At 42.5% G+C, this 19,896-nt stretch overlaps 1 protein-coding gene across 5 annotated transcripts in view; it reads right to left on the minus strand.

The window, feature by feature from the left end:
- Window positions 1-19,896, minus strand: part of SKAP1 (src kinase associated phosphoprotein 1) — a 266,959-nt gene that overhangs the window by 24,132 nt on the left and 222,931 nt on the right. For all 5 annotated transcript variants that reach the window (XM_080682152.1, XM_080682154.1, XM_080682151.1 and 2 more), the window contains 3 exons: window positions 18,105-18,168; window positions 15,806-16,000; window positions 6,855-6,905 (listed from right to left, as the gene is read on the minus strand). In XM_080682152.1, the coding sequence (XP_080538278.1) occupies window positions 6,855-6,905; window positions 15,806-16,000; window positions 18,105-18,168 (310 nt within the window). The remainder of the gene's footprint in view (window positions 1-6,854; window positions 6,906-15,805; window positions 16,001-18,104; window positions 18,169-19,896) is intronic.

Raw genomic sequence — 19,896 nt, forward strand, 5'->3', positions numbered from 1 at the left:
AAACCAAGCTTTAGAAGCAGCTGGAGAGATTTACTGAGCTTCTCAGCAAGACTAGATGGCAGTGATGCCACAGGACAGCCATCGATTCTTAACAATGAAGAATTTGTATTGATCTTCTTCTACCCGGAAAGGTTAAACACTAGAGTACAAAGTGGGAGAGGATCTGGGGATTTGAATGGCAGGAGAGCTAATACCCACTAGACCAGGGATACTGTGGCAATGCTCCCCGTTCCTTAGGATGCTATGTATGAGAGCGTTAAGCAAAGTACCTACCCAAGGTGAAATTCCCATCACTGGGAGTCAGGAGTCCTGGGTTTTAATTAAAATGTAAGTGATTTTTGGGGACCCTCTTTTACCAGTTTCCATCTTTCCCTTCATTTGCCTTGACCCTCCCTTGAGGAGTAATGGTGCTAGTCGCTGAGGGTGGGAATAGATGTGGGGCCGTGGGGGGACAGAGGCCCTGGCTATATTTCCTTTTTTTTCTGCTTGTTATTAACTTATGAGCAATTCAAAAAATAAAGGCACAGGGGAACAATATCCCTATATATGTCTCTGGAAAAGAACTTTAGTAGGAAGCTTAAAGCACACAAAAACAGAGGTGGTTCAGAGCTATTTAGTTAAGACTCAGATATTACAAACAGAAGTAAAAATGTTAACCATACAGAAACTCAGGCATGTGTTCTTTACACAGAAAATGGCTTGTGTATGCAGTGGACAACAGAGGGCAGCAAACAAGACAACTACGCTGGAAATATTCTGCCACAGTTAGGAATATTTTTGGAAGAAACGATACTTTGGGATAAAAATGCTAACTATTGAAAGGACAAGGTATATATTTCTTGGATATCAGTGCATGAAACAATAGAGAAATGTCAGTCCCTGAAAAGTGAAAGCTGTTGGAATGGAGTTGATTAATCATCCAGAGAGTTTGACTAAATTTAGGGATAAAAAGTATACTGACATCAGTATAACATGGTAGAGAAAATTTATAAAAGTAGATTTTTGAAACAATGATATATCCAAATGGTAAGACTGACAACATTATCTTGGCTTTTTCTGGCCTAGCGGATGGTCATTGCAGGGTATTGCTCCCCACATGCCTGGATGTGGGATAGTGCCTAAGACCATGAGTGCCTTTTGGGTATAAATGTAAAAAAAAAAAAAAAAAAAAGAAGAAGATTTGATATTGAGGATATAAGGCATCTGGGGAGAACACCTGAAAAAAGACTTATTCTAAAAGCATAATAGATCAGAGAAAGGAAGAAGTTAGGAGGAAAAGGAAAATCTTCTAAGAAAAAAAAAAGATAGGAAATGCCTTCAGTTCTTTATAAGCTGAAGGCCAAAAGAAGATAGAGCTCAGGAATCCAGGAGATAGGTCAGCCTCGTCCAAGAACTGGAATCATCAGAACCATGACCAAAAAAAAAAAAAAAAAAGTTCTGAAAAATAAGCAGAATGAAAGGCTAACCACGAGGAGAAGGTTAGCCGTGCTATTTGGACAGGAAGATTCTGGCATTAAGGAAATCAGGGAGGAGGAACACCTTAACTGGACAAGATTGGACTTACTGTTGCAAACTCCCTGTATAACATACGTGTGGTTTGCACTCATGCATAAGAGTGTACACAACTTCACTGCATTCATCCCTCAGCATTCAACAACCATGTACACAGCACCTACTAAGTGCTAGGGACTATGCTCGATGCTGGGAATTCCACATTGGCCACATTTGGTCCTGGCCCTCAGGCCTACCATCCAGCCGGGGAGGCAGCACTCTGAGATCAGAAATGGTGCAGCATTCTGACCACTTAATTAATTCAAAACATCCTCATTCTCATTTTGAGGACATTATTCCATCTAATTATTTTTTTTTCCAGTCTGTCCATTTGGAATGAAAAACAAAAGAATAAAGCTTAATGCCAGTATTTCTCAATACCTCTCTAAAAAAAAAAAAAAAAAAAAAAAAGTAACTCTGCACTAAATAAAGCCTGGTAATTCAAAAGCAAAGCACTAATATATTCAGCATAAAACAGACAGAGGACCTAGAGCAATAATGACAACACTAATAACTAAAACAGTTATAACAATTAACAATTACAATGATGGAGAAGCTAATGGGTATGATCACGGCTTTTAAATTGCCAGCAGAGCTGAAGAATTTTACTAGAGAAAAAAAAAGGGGGGGGCGTGGCAGCATCTTATTTTCTTTATCTCATGTAAGAGAAGCTAAGCTCCAGTAAACAAAATGTCATAGAAAAAAGAGCAACAGACCGAGTTAAAAAAACACTGTTTTTCTCCCTTTTCTAGGTATTTACTGCAAAGCATTTGTCATTCACACCAAGTTCTTTCTAACTAGTGATAGTAAGTTCTCAGGTAACGGAAATGAGCCTCTATGATGTGGAGAGTTCTGACGTGAAAGGACCAGGACACCTTTCTGCCTCAAGCCTTCCTTAGGGACAACAGAACGTGACTAGGTTCCTTCCAGAGTTCATATGTTACCTTGGGCTTTTGTTTGGGGGACATTGGGTAGTTCCAGAACTCAACCTGTGACCAAGAGAAAGGGGCTCAAGGCAGGTCAGCGTGTGTCTACATTTTCTTGATGAGCAAAAGGACTGTGCCAACAAGGCTTGGCATTAGGTACAACTACGTAACAAATTACAGAAAAGAGAACGAGAAGGAGAAGACACGTAAAGCCAGTCCTTGCTAGAGCCTGGGTTGGTAAGACTTGGACAAAGAAGGCCAAAGCAGTGGCCCGTTGGAAAGGACTTGAAAAGGCCACTATGTTCTGTCCATGAAATTAGTCTCAGTCTGATTCCATATTAACTATCAGAAGGAAACGCATGAAAAGATGTGCCACGCTCATTGACTATGACATCAGAACAGGAAGAGCAACTGACCAATACCATTTGCTTGGTTTTATAGCTCTTTAATCTCGACTTTTGAAGTTATGATCCTTAATGTTATAACTATGATCTTGAAGTGAGAACACTCACAGATCTAGATTCTCATCTCCCGTGCTCCTTTTATTGGGCCAGAATTGTAGCTGGCTGATAATTAACTCATGTTTGGTCTTGGGAAATAAGTTTCAAAAAGTAAGAGTTGCAAATACCTTTGTGGCTTCCTTCTGTTTCTTTTGTGTAATAGTTCACCCCATTGGCGGGCACCAAAGTGGACAGAATGCCTCAGGGATGAAATGCTCATCGGTGACCATTTTTCTATGCTGCAGAAACTACTAAACATGGGCTCCTCTTTGGCTGAGTTCGCCCACAATTTCAGAGTGAAAATAAACTATTTCAATATCTCCCTTGGTCAGAGGTTTGATGCATCTAAGGATGATTTGTGTCGGCGTCTCTGCTTTTTATTTATTATTATTATTTATTATTATTACTAGAGGCCTGGTGCACGAAATTCATGCATGGGTAGGGTCCCTAGGCCTGGCCAGTGATCAGGGCCAATTGGGGCCTTCCAGCTGCTGGCCAGAGCCTTCCTTCCAAGGCTGTTGTCTGCTGGCCAGGGCCTTCCTTCATTCTGCACTGCCCCCTCATGGTCAGCATATGTCATAGCAAGAGATTGAACTCCCAGTCTCCTGGTCAAACTCCTAAGGGAACAATTTGCATATTAGGCTTTTATATATATAGATTTTTGTTAATCCTCACCTGAGGATATTTTTCCATTGACTTTTAGGGAGAGTGAAAAAGAGAGGGTAAGACCGAGAGAAACAACGATGTGGGAGAAACACATCAATTGGTTGCCTCCTGCACGAGCCCAGACCAGGGCCCAGGCTGGGGAGGAGCCTGCAACCAAGGTATGTGCCCTTGACCGGAATTGAACCCGGGACCCTCTGGTCTGTAGGCTGACCACTGAGCCAAATTGGCTAGGGCTCCATCCCTGCTTTTTATTTGACATGTCATACCCAAGCAAATGGCCAGTAGTTTTCATATAAACAACACAGAATGAGCTTTATTTTTGGTTACCTGGACATTGCCTTCTCATGATAGGAAAGGGAGATAAACTCATCACCGAAGACACTTAGTGTTAGCCTGTTAGGCTGATGGGTTAGAATTCAGTGAACATCTGAGGTGTTGAAGAGTCACTCATTAAAATAACCCTGTTACTAACAGTCATGCTGTAAACCAAGCTCTTTATAGATTGGACAATCAATACTACAAGGCTGTGATAGATTTTCTAGGTAACAGAATAAAATAAAAGAAATTACATCTTACAGGGTCATTAACACCCAATAAGGATAAACTGAATTCCTTTTCCCCTCCTCTTCTGATACGATCTAGTTGGGCTTTAAAAATGTTAGCCATTCCATTAGGGGAAAGCGCAGCATTTGGGGGGGGGGGGGCGGGGGGTGAAAGGAGTATCCCTGGAATGGTAGAGAAAACGGATTTTACCCTGCTAACCACAGTATCTTCTAGGAGAAAAGACTTTTTTTTTTCCCCCTCAAAAGGCATGTGTTACCTGAGAAAAAACGAATTGAGCCAAACTTGTGTAGCATGTAAAACTGAGTGAGCCAAACTTGTGTAGCTTGTCTATTACATAGGAATTCACATTGTCATAGAGTTCCGTGCCTTTTGCAGGGGTCCTCAAACTACGGCCCGCGGGCCACATGCGGCCCGCCGAGGACATTTATCCGGCCCGCCGGGTGCCGCTGCCTGTCCTGCTTAGCAGCCGACTCGTCCCTGGCCCGCAGTGCGCATAGGAATTTGTTCATAGTTTTTTTTTAAACTATAGTCCGGCCCTCAACGGTCTGAGGGACAGTGAACTGGCCCCCTGTTTAAAAAGTTTGAGGACCTCTGTTTTACAGGCTTCCAGTGGGGCTGCCTACCCTTCCTCCGGACCTTCATATTTAACTGTTACAACACGAAGCGATGACATTTGGATGTTACATATGTATTGCTGTTGCTATAACTCCTTGGGAGAAAAGGCACTATATAAATTTAATAAATAAATAAGTAAACACAAATAATAAAAATTCCTGCCTCAGATTCTGCAGAGAGAGCGAAAAGTCCTCCTCTGTTTTTTTAATCACTAAGTCACCAATCATCATAACTGGTGGGCAGTATAAACCATAGAAACATATTTAGAGCTCACTATACATTAACAACACCTATTTTGGAGGCAGGAAGCATGAAGAACAAAAGGGTTTTGCCCTAACCGGTTTGGCTCAGTGGATAGAGCGTCGGCCTGCGGACTGAAGGGTCCCGGGTTCGATTCCGGTCAAGGGCATGTACCTTGGTTGCAGGCACATCCCCAGTTGGGGGTGTGCAGGAGGCAGCTGATCGATGTTTCTCTCTCATCGATGTTTCTAACTCTCTATGCCTTTCCCTTCCTCTCTGTAAAAAAATCAATAAAATATATTAAAAAAAAAAAGAACAAAAGGGTTTAAAACCCTACTTGAATTATAGCTGCTGAAACAGTTAGGAAAGAAATCTCCCTCACACTCTCCACCCCCGCCCAAATAGAACCTTATAAAGAGAGGCAGAAGGAGGAAGTGAGATGAAGGAGGAGTCTGAAACAGAATTTTTAGACTTTTGCCAGAAGCCTGCTGCTTCCTGAATGAAGTTTACTATCAAGTTGGTCATAGGAAGCTTCCAGTTATCCCACCCTCGCTGTCCACATGAAGTGTTTCCTTCCTGCTCCGGTGATGGAAATTAGAGGAGAACAGGCATACATGGGGCATGGGTTGGTCAGGAAACAGATTTTCTGTTGGAAGTCTGTACGGCAAGTGAAAACAGTAGCGGGATGGGTTTCAGGATGGACCAAGTCACGTGTTATGAGGTACTTACTTGAAGCTACACTAACACTCCTGCATCATACTCGCCTCTGTTCTTTCTTTCTCTCCTGCTTTGGCCCATGACTATTCGCTGTCTCTTCTCCCCCTTGGGAGAAGTTGGGTATTGATGAAGTTGGGTCCTTCACTAAACCTGTTTCACGTTCGCTTTCTGTAGGGAATGAACCAAGGAAAGGGGTTTTGCTGAATGGATGAAGAAGAGAAGAAAAGGCACAAGGAAAGGCAGAGAGAAGAGAAAGAGAACAACATTGGAACAGAGAATTGGAGAGGGAGCAGGGAAGGGAAGAGGAAAATAATTCCTAGGCTTAAGCCTCATAGAATCTCTAAGAAAAAACATCAGCCACAATGTAGGCTTGGCTGGTGGAATGAAATGTCCTTGAGGTGGCCCTTGCAACACACATCCCTTTACTGACAATGACAGAATAGGTCTGCGGTCCACTTAAGGAGGCTTTAGAGGGGCACCTGACCTTAGAAAGGATGGGCTCACTAACAGCCTGAAGCATGGTTAACAGTCCGAGATGAATAAGATGTAATTTTGTATTCAACAAACCTGTTACATATTCATTTCCAAATGTGCCTGGAATCTAACTGGGCCATCAGGAGTCAGCATCACCAAGCAATTCTATCCTTCAGCTCACGTTCACTTTTCAGGTCTGACACATTTCCATTCCCCTCTGAACTTGCAATCTCCGGGCCTCTCGGAGAGGGGACATTTCCATTCTTTCCATTCTCAATCCTCCGATCTCTTTGAGATGAGGCAATTCTATTTCCCCTGTACTGATTTCAGAAATACTGATAGGAAAAAATAAATCTCTGGCTTGGCTTCCTGCTTCTCTAGGATAAATCCTAACTGTTCTGGGAACATTAATTAAAATGAATGGGGTGGCGGCTTTTAGAGGTAAGATATTTCCCTCTCCAGTCATCTTATTTGGGCCTTTTGAAGTCGATACACCAGTATCTTCTTAATTAGTGGGTCCTGGAATATAAGGAAGGTGCTTTCTCCGGCCGGAAGCCCCAGTGTCCTACCCAGGGTCTATACATGTATGAAGCTCTCGTACCTCTTTTTTGTCCAGTGCCACTCTCATCCTCTTCTAGATCGAGCTCTTCATCTGAGGGGACACACATTGTCAGCATTAGCAGTTAATGGTCAATAGTCTTGTGTTTTTTTTTATACCTCTGAACTCATCACGTTCTCTTCCTTAAGGAAATAATTACCAAGTTCTTTTTTTTTTTTTAATCTCCTCATACCTTCAAACGGGCCCTCTCCTTCTTCCCAACCTGTTCATTCATTCACAAACATTTTAAAGTGCTTACTACATGCAAGGCACTGCGCTAGGAACTGGACAAGCCCGGCAGGTCCCTGCCCTCGGGGAGCTTGCAATCCACTGGATTCTTTAGGTGCCTTTTCCTAAAATCCCATTTCTTCTCCCCTTCTGGAATGCTCTTCAAAATGTAGTATCTCCATGTGACTGTCCAGACTTAGGGTGTATGTGTGTGTGTGTGTGTGGGGGGGCATGCCCACACACAAGCATGTGAAGCTGAGCACGTGTTTAAAACCTCCGCGATTCATTAGTCCTTCATGTATCAGGCTTTGTTCAACTGTAACAAAAGCTGATCAGGTACATAAATTTATGATCCTCGTAGTTGGGGCTTGTCGTTATCTTTTTACTGGTGTTATTCAGCCTGCCTGTTCACTAGAGTGTAAGCTCCTGAGGGCAGTTGGAATGGTCTTTTAATTAATTGCTACAGGTACACCATGGGTTCTAAGTCAGTGCTATTGTCTAAGTGCAGTCAAGTGTTTCCATGGTCAAAGTCACAACACGAATGGCCTGTGTTTCTTATTCTCGTTAACCTGTTTCATCTCAGACTTCATGCTGCCTGCTAACATTGGGCCTTTATAAAGAAAGCTTGAGTCCTTACACACACACACACACACACACACACACACACACACACGCACGCACTCACACTGAATGGGGCACAATAAGTAACATTTTGAGGGCTGAACACTTAAGTTCCTTCTGTCTACATTTCCTTTCCTTTCTCCTTCTGGGCCTTGGGCACTTACCTCTCTTGCTTCTTCATAGTTATGCCACTGAATGGAACTTTTGAGGAGATGGCTTTTTAAAAATGTAAGGTTTATAGGGCAATATGAATTCTGATATGTCAGACTGTGGGAAATAAACTCTAAGCTCATAAGTAAGGAGAAATAGCATAAACATATTTTAGACCATTAAAGAAATAATTGATTTCACATGCAAAATGATATAATTTCCTGGCAAAAATAAAAAAGGAAGAGATTGATACTCTGGAGAAATAAGTTACCTGTTATCAAGGTAAAAAAAAATTATATATATATATTTATATAATTTATTTATATATATATTTATATATATATATTTATTTATTTACCCTACAAGATACTTTGACTCAATTCCTCTTATCTCCATGTATGACCGAGCAGCGGAGAATTTCCTAGTGCCACCTGTCGTGCTCCCCACACCCCGCCATTAGGAATAAAGATGTGAGATATTGGAAGAGTGAAACCAAATAGCAGAAACAGATCATGACAAAATAAGTCACGTTAAACATCCTTCTTTGCACACTGTCTTCTTATTACTTGCCCACTTCCTTCCTTCTCTGCTGTGATGCTCTTGCTTTTGGACATGGGACGAATTTCACAGGATTGAAAACAACGCTTAGGAGAAGCGCTGGTACACCCTCGGTTTCAGAGAGACACAATAATTTGGAAAGAGAACAGCTCTTTTGCTGCTCTCAGGCAACTCAGTCACAAAGCTCAATAATCTGCTGTGCTCAGGCACTTTTGCAGAGAGCGTTTATACTACCTCTGCTCTCTGTGCGCAGATGTCTCTTCCTCCCAATTCTAATCAATGTAAATTGGGTCAGATCTCCGCTGTGAATTACAAATTGGATCCGAAGTTGGAGGGTCACCGTGCCTGCTACTCCACCTCCTTCCCACCACCATTAGATGGGAAGCTACACCGAAGATCTTTTCTAAATAAATCAGACTTTATTGTAAAACTCGGCCACTGACGAGACATAACCTCATTAGCATTGATTTTAAAATAAATTATTGAAAGTGGCTTGCCTGCTCTTTGCATTTGTAAAATAGGAGAATGTAAATGTATTTGCAATGATAAAAATGAAAACTAAAATTTGATTCCTTTATCCTTTCAGGCAACAGCACTTAATCTAGTCATGAAACAAGAATGGGAAAAATAAAAATCTGTTCTGTGCGGTTCAATTCCAGACCAAATACTCTGATTCCCATTGTGCCTGTGGAGTCACCGAGAAAGAAAGCAGGATGCTGGCCATAGATCTGACATATCATTCCCCACCAGCGCTAAGCTCTGCGGTGATGGGTGTGAACAGGGCAGCTCCCATCCCCACATCTGTCCTATCTAACATTGTCCTTCCCAGGTGGCTGAAAGTGGGCTCAAGTCAAGAAGCCCAGCTGTTGATGTGAGAAGCTGGGTGCTGTGTCTCTGTGGCTTTTAAAGCGAGTATGGGGGTCCCATCCTACAGTGAAGGAAAGTGCCCTCCATAGCTGGTAGTGAAGGTCCCACCTCTTAGCACCTTCCCAGCTTTAGAGGGCACATATAAACAGAGAGGCATACATTTCATCTCACATCCTTTGACGAAACCAAATTGCTACATTTCGAACTCCAAAACCAAGAAAACCGATTATATGGCAGCAGGATTATATGCTCACAGAAGAGGGTGGGTTAAACAGCCCAATTTCTCATTTTTATTCACCTGTAAGGTGAGGTTTTAATTTTAAAGATAGTATTAAAAATTTTTTTGAGGCTAAAGAGCTTATTGTACTTCTTTAGAAGAATACTATTAGGCATTTTAGCATTACATCTACTGAAATACATCTTCATTTAAGAGAGAATTAAAATTTATGTGCTAGCTCAACTTTAAACAGTGGTAGATTATAATGGTCCTTGCTCTTAACAGGGCATATGGGACCCCAATCTTACATAGGTTTTAAACAAATTAACCTCCAAAGATTATTGTCCACTTATTACATTAAATGCTCTACTTGATTCCCAAATATCTCATCTCAATTGGGAAAACAGTTGAGGAAGATTCTGTTAACTGTGTGAACGTGTAAGAGAACCATGGGGCATCACAAATGAGCACCAGCATCCAGAGAGTTGATTTCAATCAACACTCTTGGCACCATGTCAGGAACGCTAATGAGAGGCTGAAAGGAACAGGACACCGGCTCCACTTGGGAGGCCCGGAGAGGAGCCAGCTTCCCATGACACCTGGCTCCTCTCGGAAGTGCTGCTCTGACACTGGCCAAACCAATGCAGAGGGAAAAACATTCAAAAAATGACTGGGTCAGAAAGAGGGAGGTCATTTTCCCCAAACAAAGCAAAGTGGCCGAAGCTTAAAAAATGCCAACACTATCAAGGTGCATCCAGATGTCAAGGTGCTCTGGTGACAGATGCAACAGAAATGCAGCCAGACTCGAAATGCAAAGGGAACGCGCGGAAAAGCAGAAACAGGAACCACTCCACAGCACGCACATCTATGTTATAAACCCGTGGATGCGACTGTACCTCTTTAGACAACGTGGAAAATGCGAGCGAGATGCTAATAACCCATTTAATTCTCTGGTGTGTGTTTGGTAATCGCAACGGTTATCTTAAAATATTTGCATCCCATCTCTGTGTTATGGTCTCGATGGATAAGATATTAAACTCAATTTTCTGCTAACTGCAATACTTGGAATGCTTTGAACTTAATTTCACAAATAATAATTGAGCACCTACTAATTGGGGGAAGAAAGACCTGAATACAAATCCCTGCGTTAAGGGCTAAAACAGAACTCAATTCCAGCTGGGTCACCGAGGAGACACATTTGAGCACATTGTGTAGGATTTCATCAGCTGAGATCAGGGGGGTTAGTCTAGCGAGAAGAAAACAGCATGATTCTGGCCGAAACCGGTTTGGCTCAGTGGATAGAGCGTCAGCCTGCGGACTGAGGGGTCCCGGGTTCGATTCCGGTCAAGGGCATGTACCTTGGTTGCGGGCACATCCCCAGTGGGAGGTGTGCAGGAGGCAGCTGATCGATGTTTCTAGCTCTCTATCCCTCTCCCTTCCTCTCTGTAAAATATCAATAAAATATATTAAAAAAAAAGAAAACAGCATGATTCTGGTTTTGGTGCTGGCCAATCAGCACTGTGTGGCTAGGACCCAGTGTGCTTGGAAGTGACAGAGAAGAGGCCAGGGAGCTCAGAGGGAGCTTGATGCTGGTGCTGACTCTTCTTGGACGTTCCCCCCCATGCAGTACTGCTTTTCTATGAAATTGGAATTCGCTTTCTTCATAATCTTTGTATTTTTGGTGTCTGCCTCTTTCTTTCTTTAGACCTCCTATGATCACTCTTTCCCCTTCCTGTGGGTTTGGACAACTGTACAGAGGGAAAAATAATTCCACAGAATGCCTGTTTCCATTAGAGTCAAATTAAAAAAAAAAGAACCCACCCAAACCCAGTTATATGCTTTATTCTAATGCAATCCGGTTTCTGAGTCTATAATAACCCTCCGGGGCGGTGCAGGCAGCATTGGAATGTGCACAGAAATTCCCAGGGAAGGCTCTTTGTCTCTCTGTTTGCTCTCCTGAAATCTCTCTAGAGAACACGGCCGGATTCTGTTGCCACTGCAGCTGCGGCAAGGCCCTCGTTATTATAGCTCTTCAATGGTCTCAGGCGCCTTGCTGGATTCTGGTATTGAGGCCCCAGACAGAGAGAAACCTGATAAAAGTTGTCCTTTTATGGAATCTTGAATCAGGAAACTGGGCCTGTGCTAGCCTGTAAAATAATTTCAGGGAGGGGTGAGAGAGGGCTCAGAAAAAGCAAGCCATTTCCCACATATTGCTTTAGCATTTCTTTGTGGTAGTTCCCTGCAGTTTAATCGACTGCAAATGAGATCTTAAAAATCAAGGGCCCCCATATGCTCAACATGGATGTTCAGAAATCCCACCGGATACCAACCTGGAAACCATATGATCCAGGATGAACATTTCTGTGGTATTGGCTGAAAACCTCTAGTGCTCTGGTTTTCTCTCATGGGAAGGAGGTAGCATACCATGTAGCAAATGCTAATTATCCCACGATTAGTGTGATGTAGTGCATTTCACTGGAGGACCTACATGTTATTTTGATTAGGAAAACGTATTTTTGTATTGCCTTGGTATATGTTACAGGCACTTTTTTCTACCTGGAAATCCAGCCCACTGAGGGAGATCTCACTTACAAGGCCTCCAACATAGAGACCATGAGGCTTGTGTAAGGCCCCATCCCAAAGAGGAGGGAGACAGAACCATCAATGCTAAATAGTCTCCACAAAGCTCACTGACTTATTATAATGAAACAAATGTAAGCTGTCCAAGCCATCTGACTGTTGATGGTATGCAATGTTAGCACAATCCAACGTTACTGTCGGCTGTCCTCACAATAAAAATGGGCCTGAGCAGAAGGTGTGCGCCACATTCCATCTGCTCAGGATTTTCAGTTTCACCTGCTTCCTACCTAGCGCTGAAAATGTCCAACGGGACTGTCTCAGGTCTGGTAGTTGGTGGTGGGGAACTAGCCATCCTCCAACTCTTCAAGGAAGAAACACTTCCTATTTACTAGTAAACACCACCCAATTAACAATAGGCAGCATTTACTGAGTGCTCACTGTATGCCAGGGCTCTGCTCTCAGTGCATTGATTCTAGACTTCTCATGGCATCCTTCTTTGATAGCTACTATTGCTATCCCCATTCTACACATGGGAAAGTCACAAAGGGAAAGGGCAAATAGCTTGCTTAAGGCCTCGCAGCTAGCAGGTGGCAGAGCAGGTCCAACCTGACTTAGAGCCAGTACTTTTGTCTGAGATACTATGCTGTCTCTCACATGCTGCTGCTTGGTAGGTGGTCTTGAGAGATGCCAGCAGAGGGGAGACAATGTTGGGCCCCTCACATCCCCTCTCAGTTCCTCTAGGACTGGTAGTGTGGCACATGCAAAACTAACAGCAATTTCAGAAGCAACAATCTGAGTGGGGTAGATGGAGACTTATGGCGGAAATATTCCTATTAAAGTAAACTAGAGGCCCGATGCATGAAGATTCGTGCAAGAATGGGCCTTCCTTCCCCTGGCTGCCGGCACCGCCTTTGCTCCGGCTGGAGCGGCCTTTTCACTCCAGCCCGGAGCCACCTTTCCACCTTCCCACACTGCCCAGAGGCCCAGAGCGGCTGGGGCCGAGCGGCACCTGCGTATGCAAATTAACCCAAGATCTTTGTTGGGTTAATTTGCATACTCACTCCTGATTGGCTGGTGGGTGTCACGAAGGTACGGTCAATTTGCATCTTACTCTTTTATTAGTGTAGATGCCAATATATTTTCACCTCTAATGCTATCTCTGAAAACTGTGTTGGATAGAAAGAGGCTTTTGGGAAAGAACCTGTTCGTTGCGTATAGCACTGTCCTTTGGAAACTTATAAACAAGTTTGTAGGGAGCGGCTAGGGTCAAGCCTCGGGCTGACCTGTGGCAGGGCCATAAACAAGTCCCAGCCTGGAGGGCAGAGCTCTCCTAGCATAATTAAGGCTGACCTTGTAGCCCTCCCTAATTCCTTCCTAAGTAGCTAATGGGCTGTGGGAGGTGCAGCACGTGTTGCCAAAACAAGAACATTTGTATACACGTTAATCTACCCTTGTTTTAATCAGATTATAAAATAAAGCATCGGCTTGCAGGCTGGGTCTTCTGTGTCCTCATCCAGGCACGGGAGATCTACCAAGCCCCAGATGTATTCTCTTTGTCTGTCTCCTTTAATCCTTCACTGCCCCTCCTCAGGTTCACCCTTGGCCGTGCTGGAGTTTTCCTCACCCACAGAAAGAGACCCTGGCTCTCCTACAGTGCAGTTGTCCTCACTCCCGAGAGACAGTTGTGAGCAGAGGGTGAGTGGCTTTTCTTGAGCAAGCAGACCAGGTTCCATGCCCTTGGAGTCCACGCCAACATCCAGACTGGTGCAGTTTTTTGGGGAAGGCCCTGGTAGCCTGGGCAGTGCCACACTGGCGAAGGGTAGGAATTTCAAAGGCAGGGGAAGGATGATGATTAAGAAGTCAATCATACATTCACTGACCCACCTGGGGTAAGGTGATGATCCAAAACTCATCTTATTTTCTGAGGTTTCTGTCCCTTAACTCCTCTTTGCTCCCCCACTCTGAACATCAGCCCCCTCCTACCTGGCTCCTTTGAGAACTAAACGTGGTGCATGAAAAGGCCCTTCTTTGCTCCCCGAAGGCTGAGTGATTCAGGGAGGTTTTCTCAGAGCACTCTTCCATAGCTGTAACCCAAAGTAGAGTGTCACCCGGATATTTCCCCAAGCCTGGGCAGGAGTGAGTGGAAAATGAGCTCACTAGGAAGACTCTGGCCAAGTTGGGGAGTACATCTCCTTTTAGGGAGCGTTGTGAATTAGATCCATTTCTGCACCCTGCTGTTGCGATGGAGCAGACTGTGAAAGGGAAGATTCTCAGAGGAGCTGTGTTTTAATGTAGCAATTTGATTCAATTTTCCACTCTATAAAATTACCCATCACTGCTCGTTGCTTTCTAACAGACACCTTCACTCTTAATTTAACAATCCTATCGAATTCTGCCAGGGAAATTGGAAAAATTTATCACCTGTGAAATTTTATTTTCCTTTGGTTGTATCTGTTTTTGTAAAACTTCATTAACGACGATGACTTGCTGAGGAAATTATCATTTTTTTTTTTTAACTTCAGACACAAGAAATGGCTCGACCTCAACCAAGATATCATTTGCATAATAAAACACAACAAAAGGGCTGGGGAAGTTGGGACTGGCAGAGGCTGGAAGTGCTAGGAGAAGAAGGAGACTTTGCTTGGTGGCTGGCGGATGGGTGGGTGGGTGGGTGGGTGAGGTCCCAGCAGGGAAAAAATGTGTGGCTACAGCCCTGATCCTTGACTCAGGAAGCAATGACGTGGCTTCTCCCCCAGGGGAGAGACAAATGCAGCACTGACAGGGTTAGACCCTCTTCTTAGGAAGCTCTGAAACACAAGTTGCTTGCTCGGTGCTTTTTAGCAACCAGCCCTGTCTTCAGGGGATCCAGTGTTAGACTCACCTTATTTCCTAAGTTTATCTGGGATTGAAGTTTAAATTGTTATAAATTCAGGCTTAACTTGAAATTCTCAGCAGAGCCTGGCAAATTTCCACAGGAGCCATCTTTCTGAATGGACTTGAAGATTCAGCATTCCTGCAGGCCTAACTACCTCACAATTAAAAGGCTCAGGCTTCGGTTTTCTGCAGTCTGACCCCCACTGTGCTCCGCACTGTTCAACAGCTGCTGTTATCCCCACAAGAAGGGGCTCTGCAGAAGTAGTGATGACTGTACATTTTTTGAGATGCCAGTTATCATGCCTTTGGCAAGGAAGAAATATGTACAGTAGACTTGCTGTAATGGTGGGCGGGGGGAACACGTTAGGGTTATTTGTGAGAGACACAATTGGACTCATGTTAAATCTGAACTAAGGAATAAGGAGTTGTGCTCCATCAGGGCTTTACTGGGGTACAGAAAAGGTTTGTCAGCATTTATCTCTATGCCTTCAGACGTTTACTCTATCCATCACTTTGAGGCAACTTTCCATTATTCTCACAGAAAAGAAGTTGAAACTAGAGAGTTTTGATGATCCACCCCCAAACTCACAGTACACCAATGAAAACCAACATAAATACTCTTAACTCTTCCACTTTGTTGACATATGTAATGAATTACTTCATGTGGTTCAGATGAAAGACCCTCCCTGGTCAATGCATCTTGCTCCCAGGGCGAGGGAGAGCTTCTAATCACTGAAGCTTCCCTACATGCTCTCCTTTAGAGATTTGGCTTCCTCTGGAGTTTCCAGAGTTAGATTCTTCTACCAGGTCAAGAGTTTCTGAAGCTCGAGGAAGATAATTAGAAGATGAAGTTTCTCACCTGGTAAGACTTCGTAAATATCTTCTTCTTCTTTCTCCTCTGAGGGCTGTTTTAGTCCTAGACTCCCAGGCAAGATAATGGGTCTGCGCTGGGAACCAGAATTTTGGGAGTCAAGGCCATCAATATCATCGTACATCTCCTCCTCTTCCTCCTCCTCTTCCTCCTCTTCACATGGAATGGTTAAGGAACTCAGATCTGCCAAAGTAGAGATGAGAATGAATCAAGATGGGGAGAAAAAGAAAAGAATAAGGCAGGGGAGGAAAGAGGGAGAAGGAGGAGGAGGATTGAGAATAAAACATGTCGAAAGAAAATGAAATGCTAGGTTAAGTGCTATTATTTCTGATGTGGGCCTTGGTGGCAGGACATCTACAGAAAAGGCCAGACTAACATTGCATCAGGTTTAAACCATCAACATAAATCCTTCCTTGCAATAAAACTTGATCAGGATGAAGCAGCCCGGGAAAGTACGGGTGTGCGAATGAGCGCACGAGGTAAAGGGAAGAAAATAGGCCAGAAGAGGGAATGCCAGCATGCCACGCACTGCTCGTCAAGTAGAAAACTGGGAGGGTGAGTGATGGCCTGTGGATCTCCAGGGTGCACAGAGCGGTGGGAGCGATGGTGGCTTCCGTAGAGTATCTGAGCTGTCGTGTCAGAAGCTCATCTCCCCCATGATCTCACTGCAGAATTTCAGACAAGTTTGCTAATAGAGAAAGGCAAAAGTGGAAGAGGAAGAGAAAGAGGGATATGGAAAAAAATATAACAGCAATACAAGACCAAATGGAATGGCTTAGTGACTGGTTACCACGTCCGTTTGCAACAGCACCGTCTGGCTGACCTTAAAGTGGGTCACTGCATAGAAGATGTTGAGCCATTACAGCACTGGGGAGCCCGGGGCAGGGGAGGGAGATTGGTTTTTTATTTTAATAGGGAACTGGGAAGGTTCATTCTCTGCTGTGCAGTACAGAGTGCTCCATGAAGCCCTGCTGAGGGACCTCTGCAGGATGGGCAAGTGCAGGCGGGGTACTCTAGGGAAGGGAAGGATGGAGAGACATCCGATGTTCATTTCAAAACACAATAAAACTGTTTGGCTTGATGAGGCTTTTAATAAAGATTCTGAAACAATTTCCATCTGAATTCTGGTGCCACCTCATATGAGGAAGGGATCAAAGGCACATTTGTGGCTTAAACCATATGTTATTATTTTGTTTGTTTTAAAATAAAATGGAATGAATAATTTCTTCAATGTGGAATTCCGAAAGTACCACAGGGTACAGCTCCATAAAGCTGCTTTGAGTTTTATTGAGGTTTACACACTTAGGGGTATATTACATGCATAAATCTAAGGCACCTAGATGAGAGTGTACCCTGTAGTCTCGCCATCAATGTTCATGTTTGCCTAGTTCCAGTCTATTATACGTGATGCTCTTGGTAGAGGCAATAGTTTGTTTTTGTGATAGAAAAAGCATAAACTGAGTAAAATAGGCAATTCTTGTAATTAAAGCTCTGGTGCTTCCTTCTTTTTATCAACAATAAAATCTTATAGCAGATTAAAAAAAACGGAGATGGAAGGCTTGATGCTTTTAGGTTGACGTACTTCTCCCTAGGTTGTGGGCCACATACGAAGTTGATGTTTCTGTCTTTCTGTGGAGTCAGGGTCCTGCCATGATGTACACCATTAGGAGGGTCATCTGAAGGTTGGCTACTTCTACCTGCCAGGCCACTCCCAGACAAGGCTTCCTGGGCCACAGTCATCGCTGTGCCTGCAGGCTGACCAGCAGAGGGTACTCTAAGAGCAGTCATTTAACATCTTCAGGCAGGACTCTTCTAATCATAAAGCAAGGAGCATTTCATTGTGGGTTGGGAGTAGCAATTTGTTTTTAATATCCAATGTTGTTGAAGGCCACCTAGTTGAGTTTAGGTTTTTACTTCCTGCTAATACCAAAACAAGAAGATTTTGGATCTAAATCGTATCTAGATGACTTAAGTTTGATACCATGAAACACGAAATTGAGCTGAGCTGGTTATCAAAATCTCCTTTTCTAGTGATTATGAATATTACAGACTGGTCTATAGGTAGGTGGATGAGCTAGAAAGATATCAGCGGTCATCTCCAGGTTTCTTTATCTTCTAATTTATATGGGGCTCAATTTGTTACTATAATATAAAGGATGTGGTAGGGAGGGTAAAAGGGGGAACAGGTAGAAAGAAACACATATTGAAGCCTGTGGATTATATTTATGCCATAGAACTTCAACTGCAAAACCCACTCAAGGATTGTTTCTATACTAATGTTACTTACCCTTTAATAAGAAACTTATTTGGTCCACCCAGTCTCTGGCTTCAGCAGGATTAGTAGCTGTAAACTAGAGAAAAATTAGTGAGTTAATTTATCACCTTCACTAAAATTTCCATGAATCCTATTGGGAGGTTCACGGGATGGGGAGGAGCGGGGGAACTTGTGAGTCACGTTTCAGAGTCATGCTGAAAGCTTAGGATTTTCTGCTTGCTTAATATTTTGAAAAAAGACCAAAATACTCAAAGTGATTTTTCCCTTTAGCAATTTTGTATATTCAATGTTGACAGCTATTTGAGTCCAGAATTCATGTCCATGTGCATTCATTTGATTACCTATTCATTCATCAGACATTTATTTGATAAAAGTTTACAGAAAAAAAGCAACCCAAAATTTCTGACCTCAAAGAATAATGCATCAGTTATGGAGACGACATACACCCTTGAAATGGAAACATTATGAAGTAGGAGCATTTGATAACAGCTGGATGTTGAGAGAAGACAGGGTAAGCAGAGAAGCTTGTTGAAGTAATACTGTCCTGTTTGGATTTTAAAAGGAGTTGTTGAAAACTGGTGGAAGGAGTTGGACAGTTTAGGAAGGGAAAACCATGTGCAAAAGATTAGGAATGAGACCATCGTGTATGGGGAAGGCAGGCAGATAAACTTGACTGGAGAACAATCACCGATGAAGCTAAAGGGTTGAGGGCCAGAGAAGAATTGATGAAACTAGGAGTGCAGACTTATAATGTAGGCAATAGGAAGCCACTGTAAATTCTAGCAAAAGAAATGGGAGATTCACTAGTTGTGTATAGAAACCATATGGGGTTGAAATAGGGAGAAATTGGAGATGGAAGACCAACTAGAAGACTATTTAATCCTCTGGGTGAAGTGATAAGTACTTAACTATTGTGATGGCGGTGGGAATAAATAAGAAGGAAAAGATCCAAAGGGTATTGTAGAAGAAGAATCCACAGACCATGATAATGACTTGGATTCAATGGGCCAAAGAAAGGAAGAAGTAAACAAACTCTGCATTCTGATTCACAAAACAGGCCAGTCAGGCATCAACCCTTAGTAATTTTTTATTTTAAATGAATCAACTCAAAATGAATGTTCCTGAAAACATTTTTATTATCTGGCCATTAGGGGAAGACAAAGACATGTACTGTATACGAAACCTACATTCCTGCTTAATACTTATTAATAGACATTGTCATTCTTGGTTTCTTAAAAACACATTTGTATAAAAAATGTCTTAGGGAAATGGATTTAGATTTGTCATATAAATTTTTATCTGGATAAGGCACCATCAGAGCTGAATAACAAAAATAACTTAGAAACATACCCAGTGCATACTTCTGTGTTATATATATCTACAAATGATTCTATAGAAAAGTTTAAATTAAAAATATTTGAAATTATATAATGAAGACCTAAGTCATTTAACAAAATAAGGGTTAAGATACTGTAGAAACATAAAAGGATGCATGTAGACAAAAACTTGGAGTCAAAGGGTTTCATAAGTGGTTAATATTAACCTTAGCATGGTTTTTCTCTTTCTCACAAGTTAGCTAAAGGTTTTCTAAATTGTTGTCATAAAATTGTGATAAGATAAAAATGACCAATAAGCATGAAACAATATGTATATACATACACACAAATATATTTTTGTTGAAAATCACTATATTCTCATAGTCAGACATTTTTTATTGCTTTAAAAATTTTGTAATAGGTTATAAATGCATTACATATTATATTATATATTATATCAAAATATATTAAAAATGAATACAGTGAAG

This window comes from Plecotus auritus (assembly GCF_963455305.1).
Source record: "Plecotus auritus genome assembly, chromosome: 7".
NCBI lineage: Eukaryota > Metazoa > Chordata > Mammalia > Chiroptera > Vespertilionidae > Plecotus > Plecotus auritus.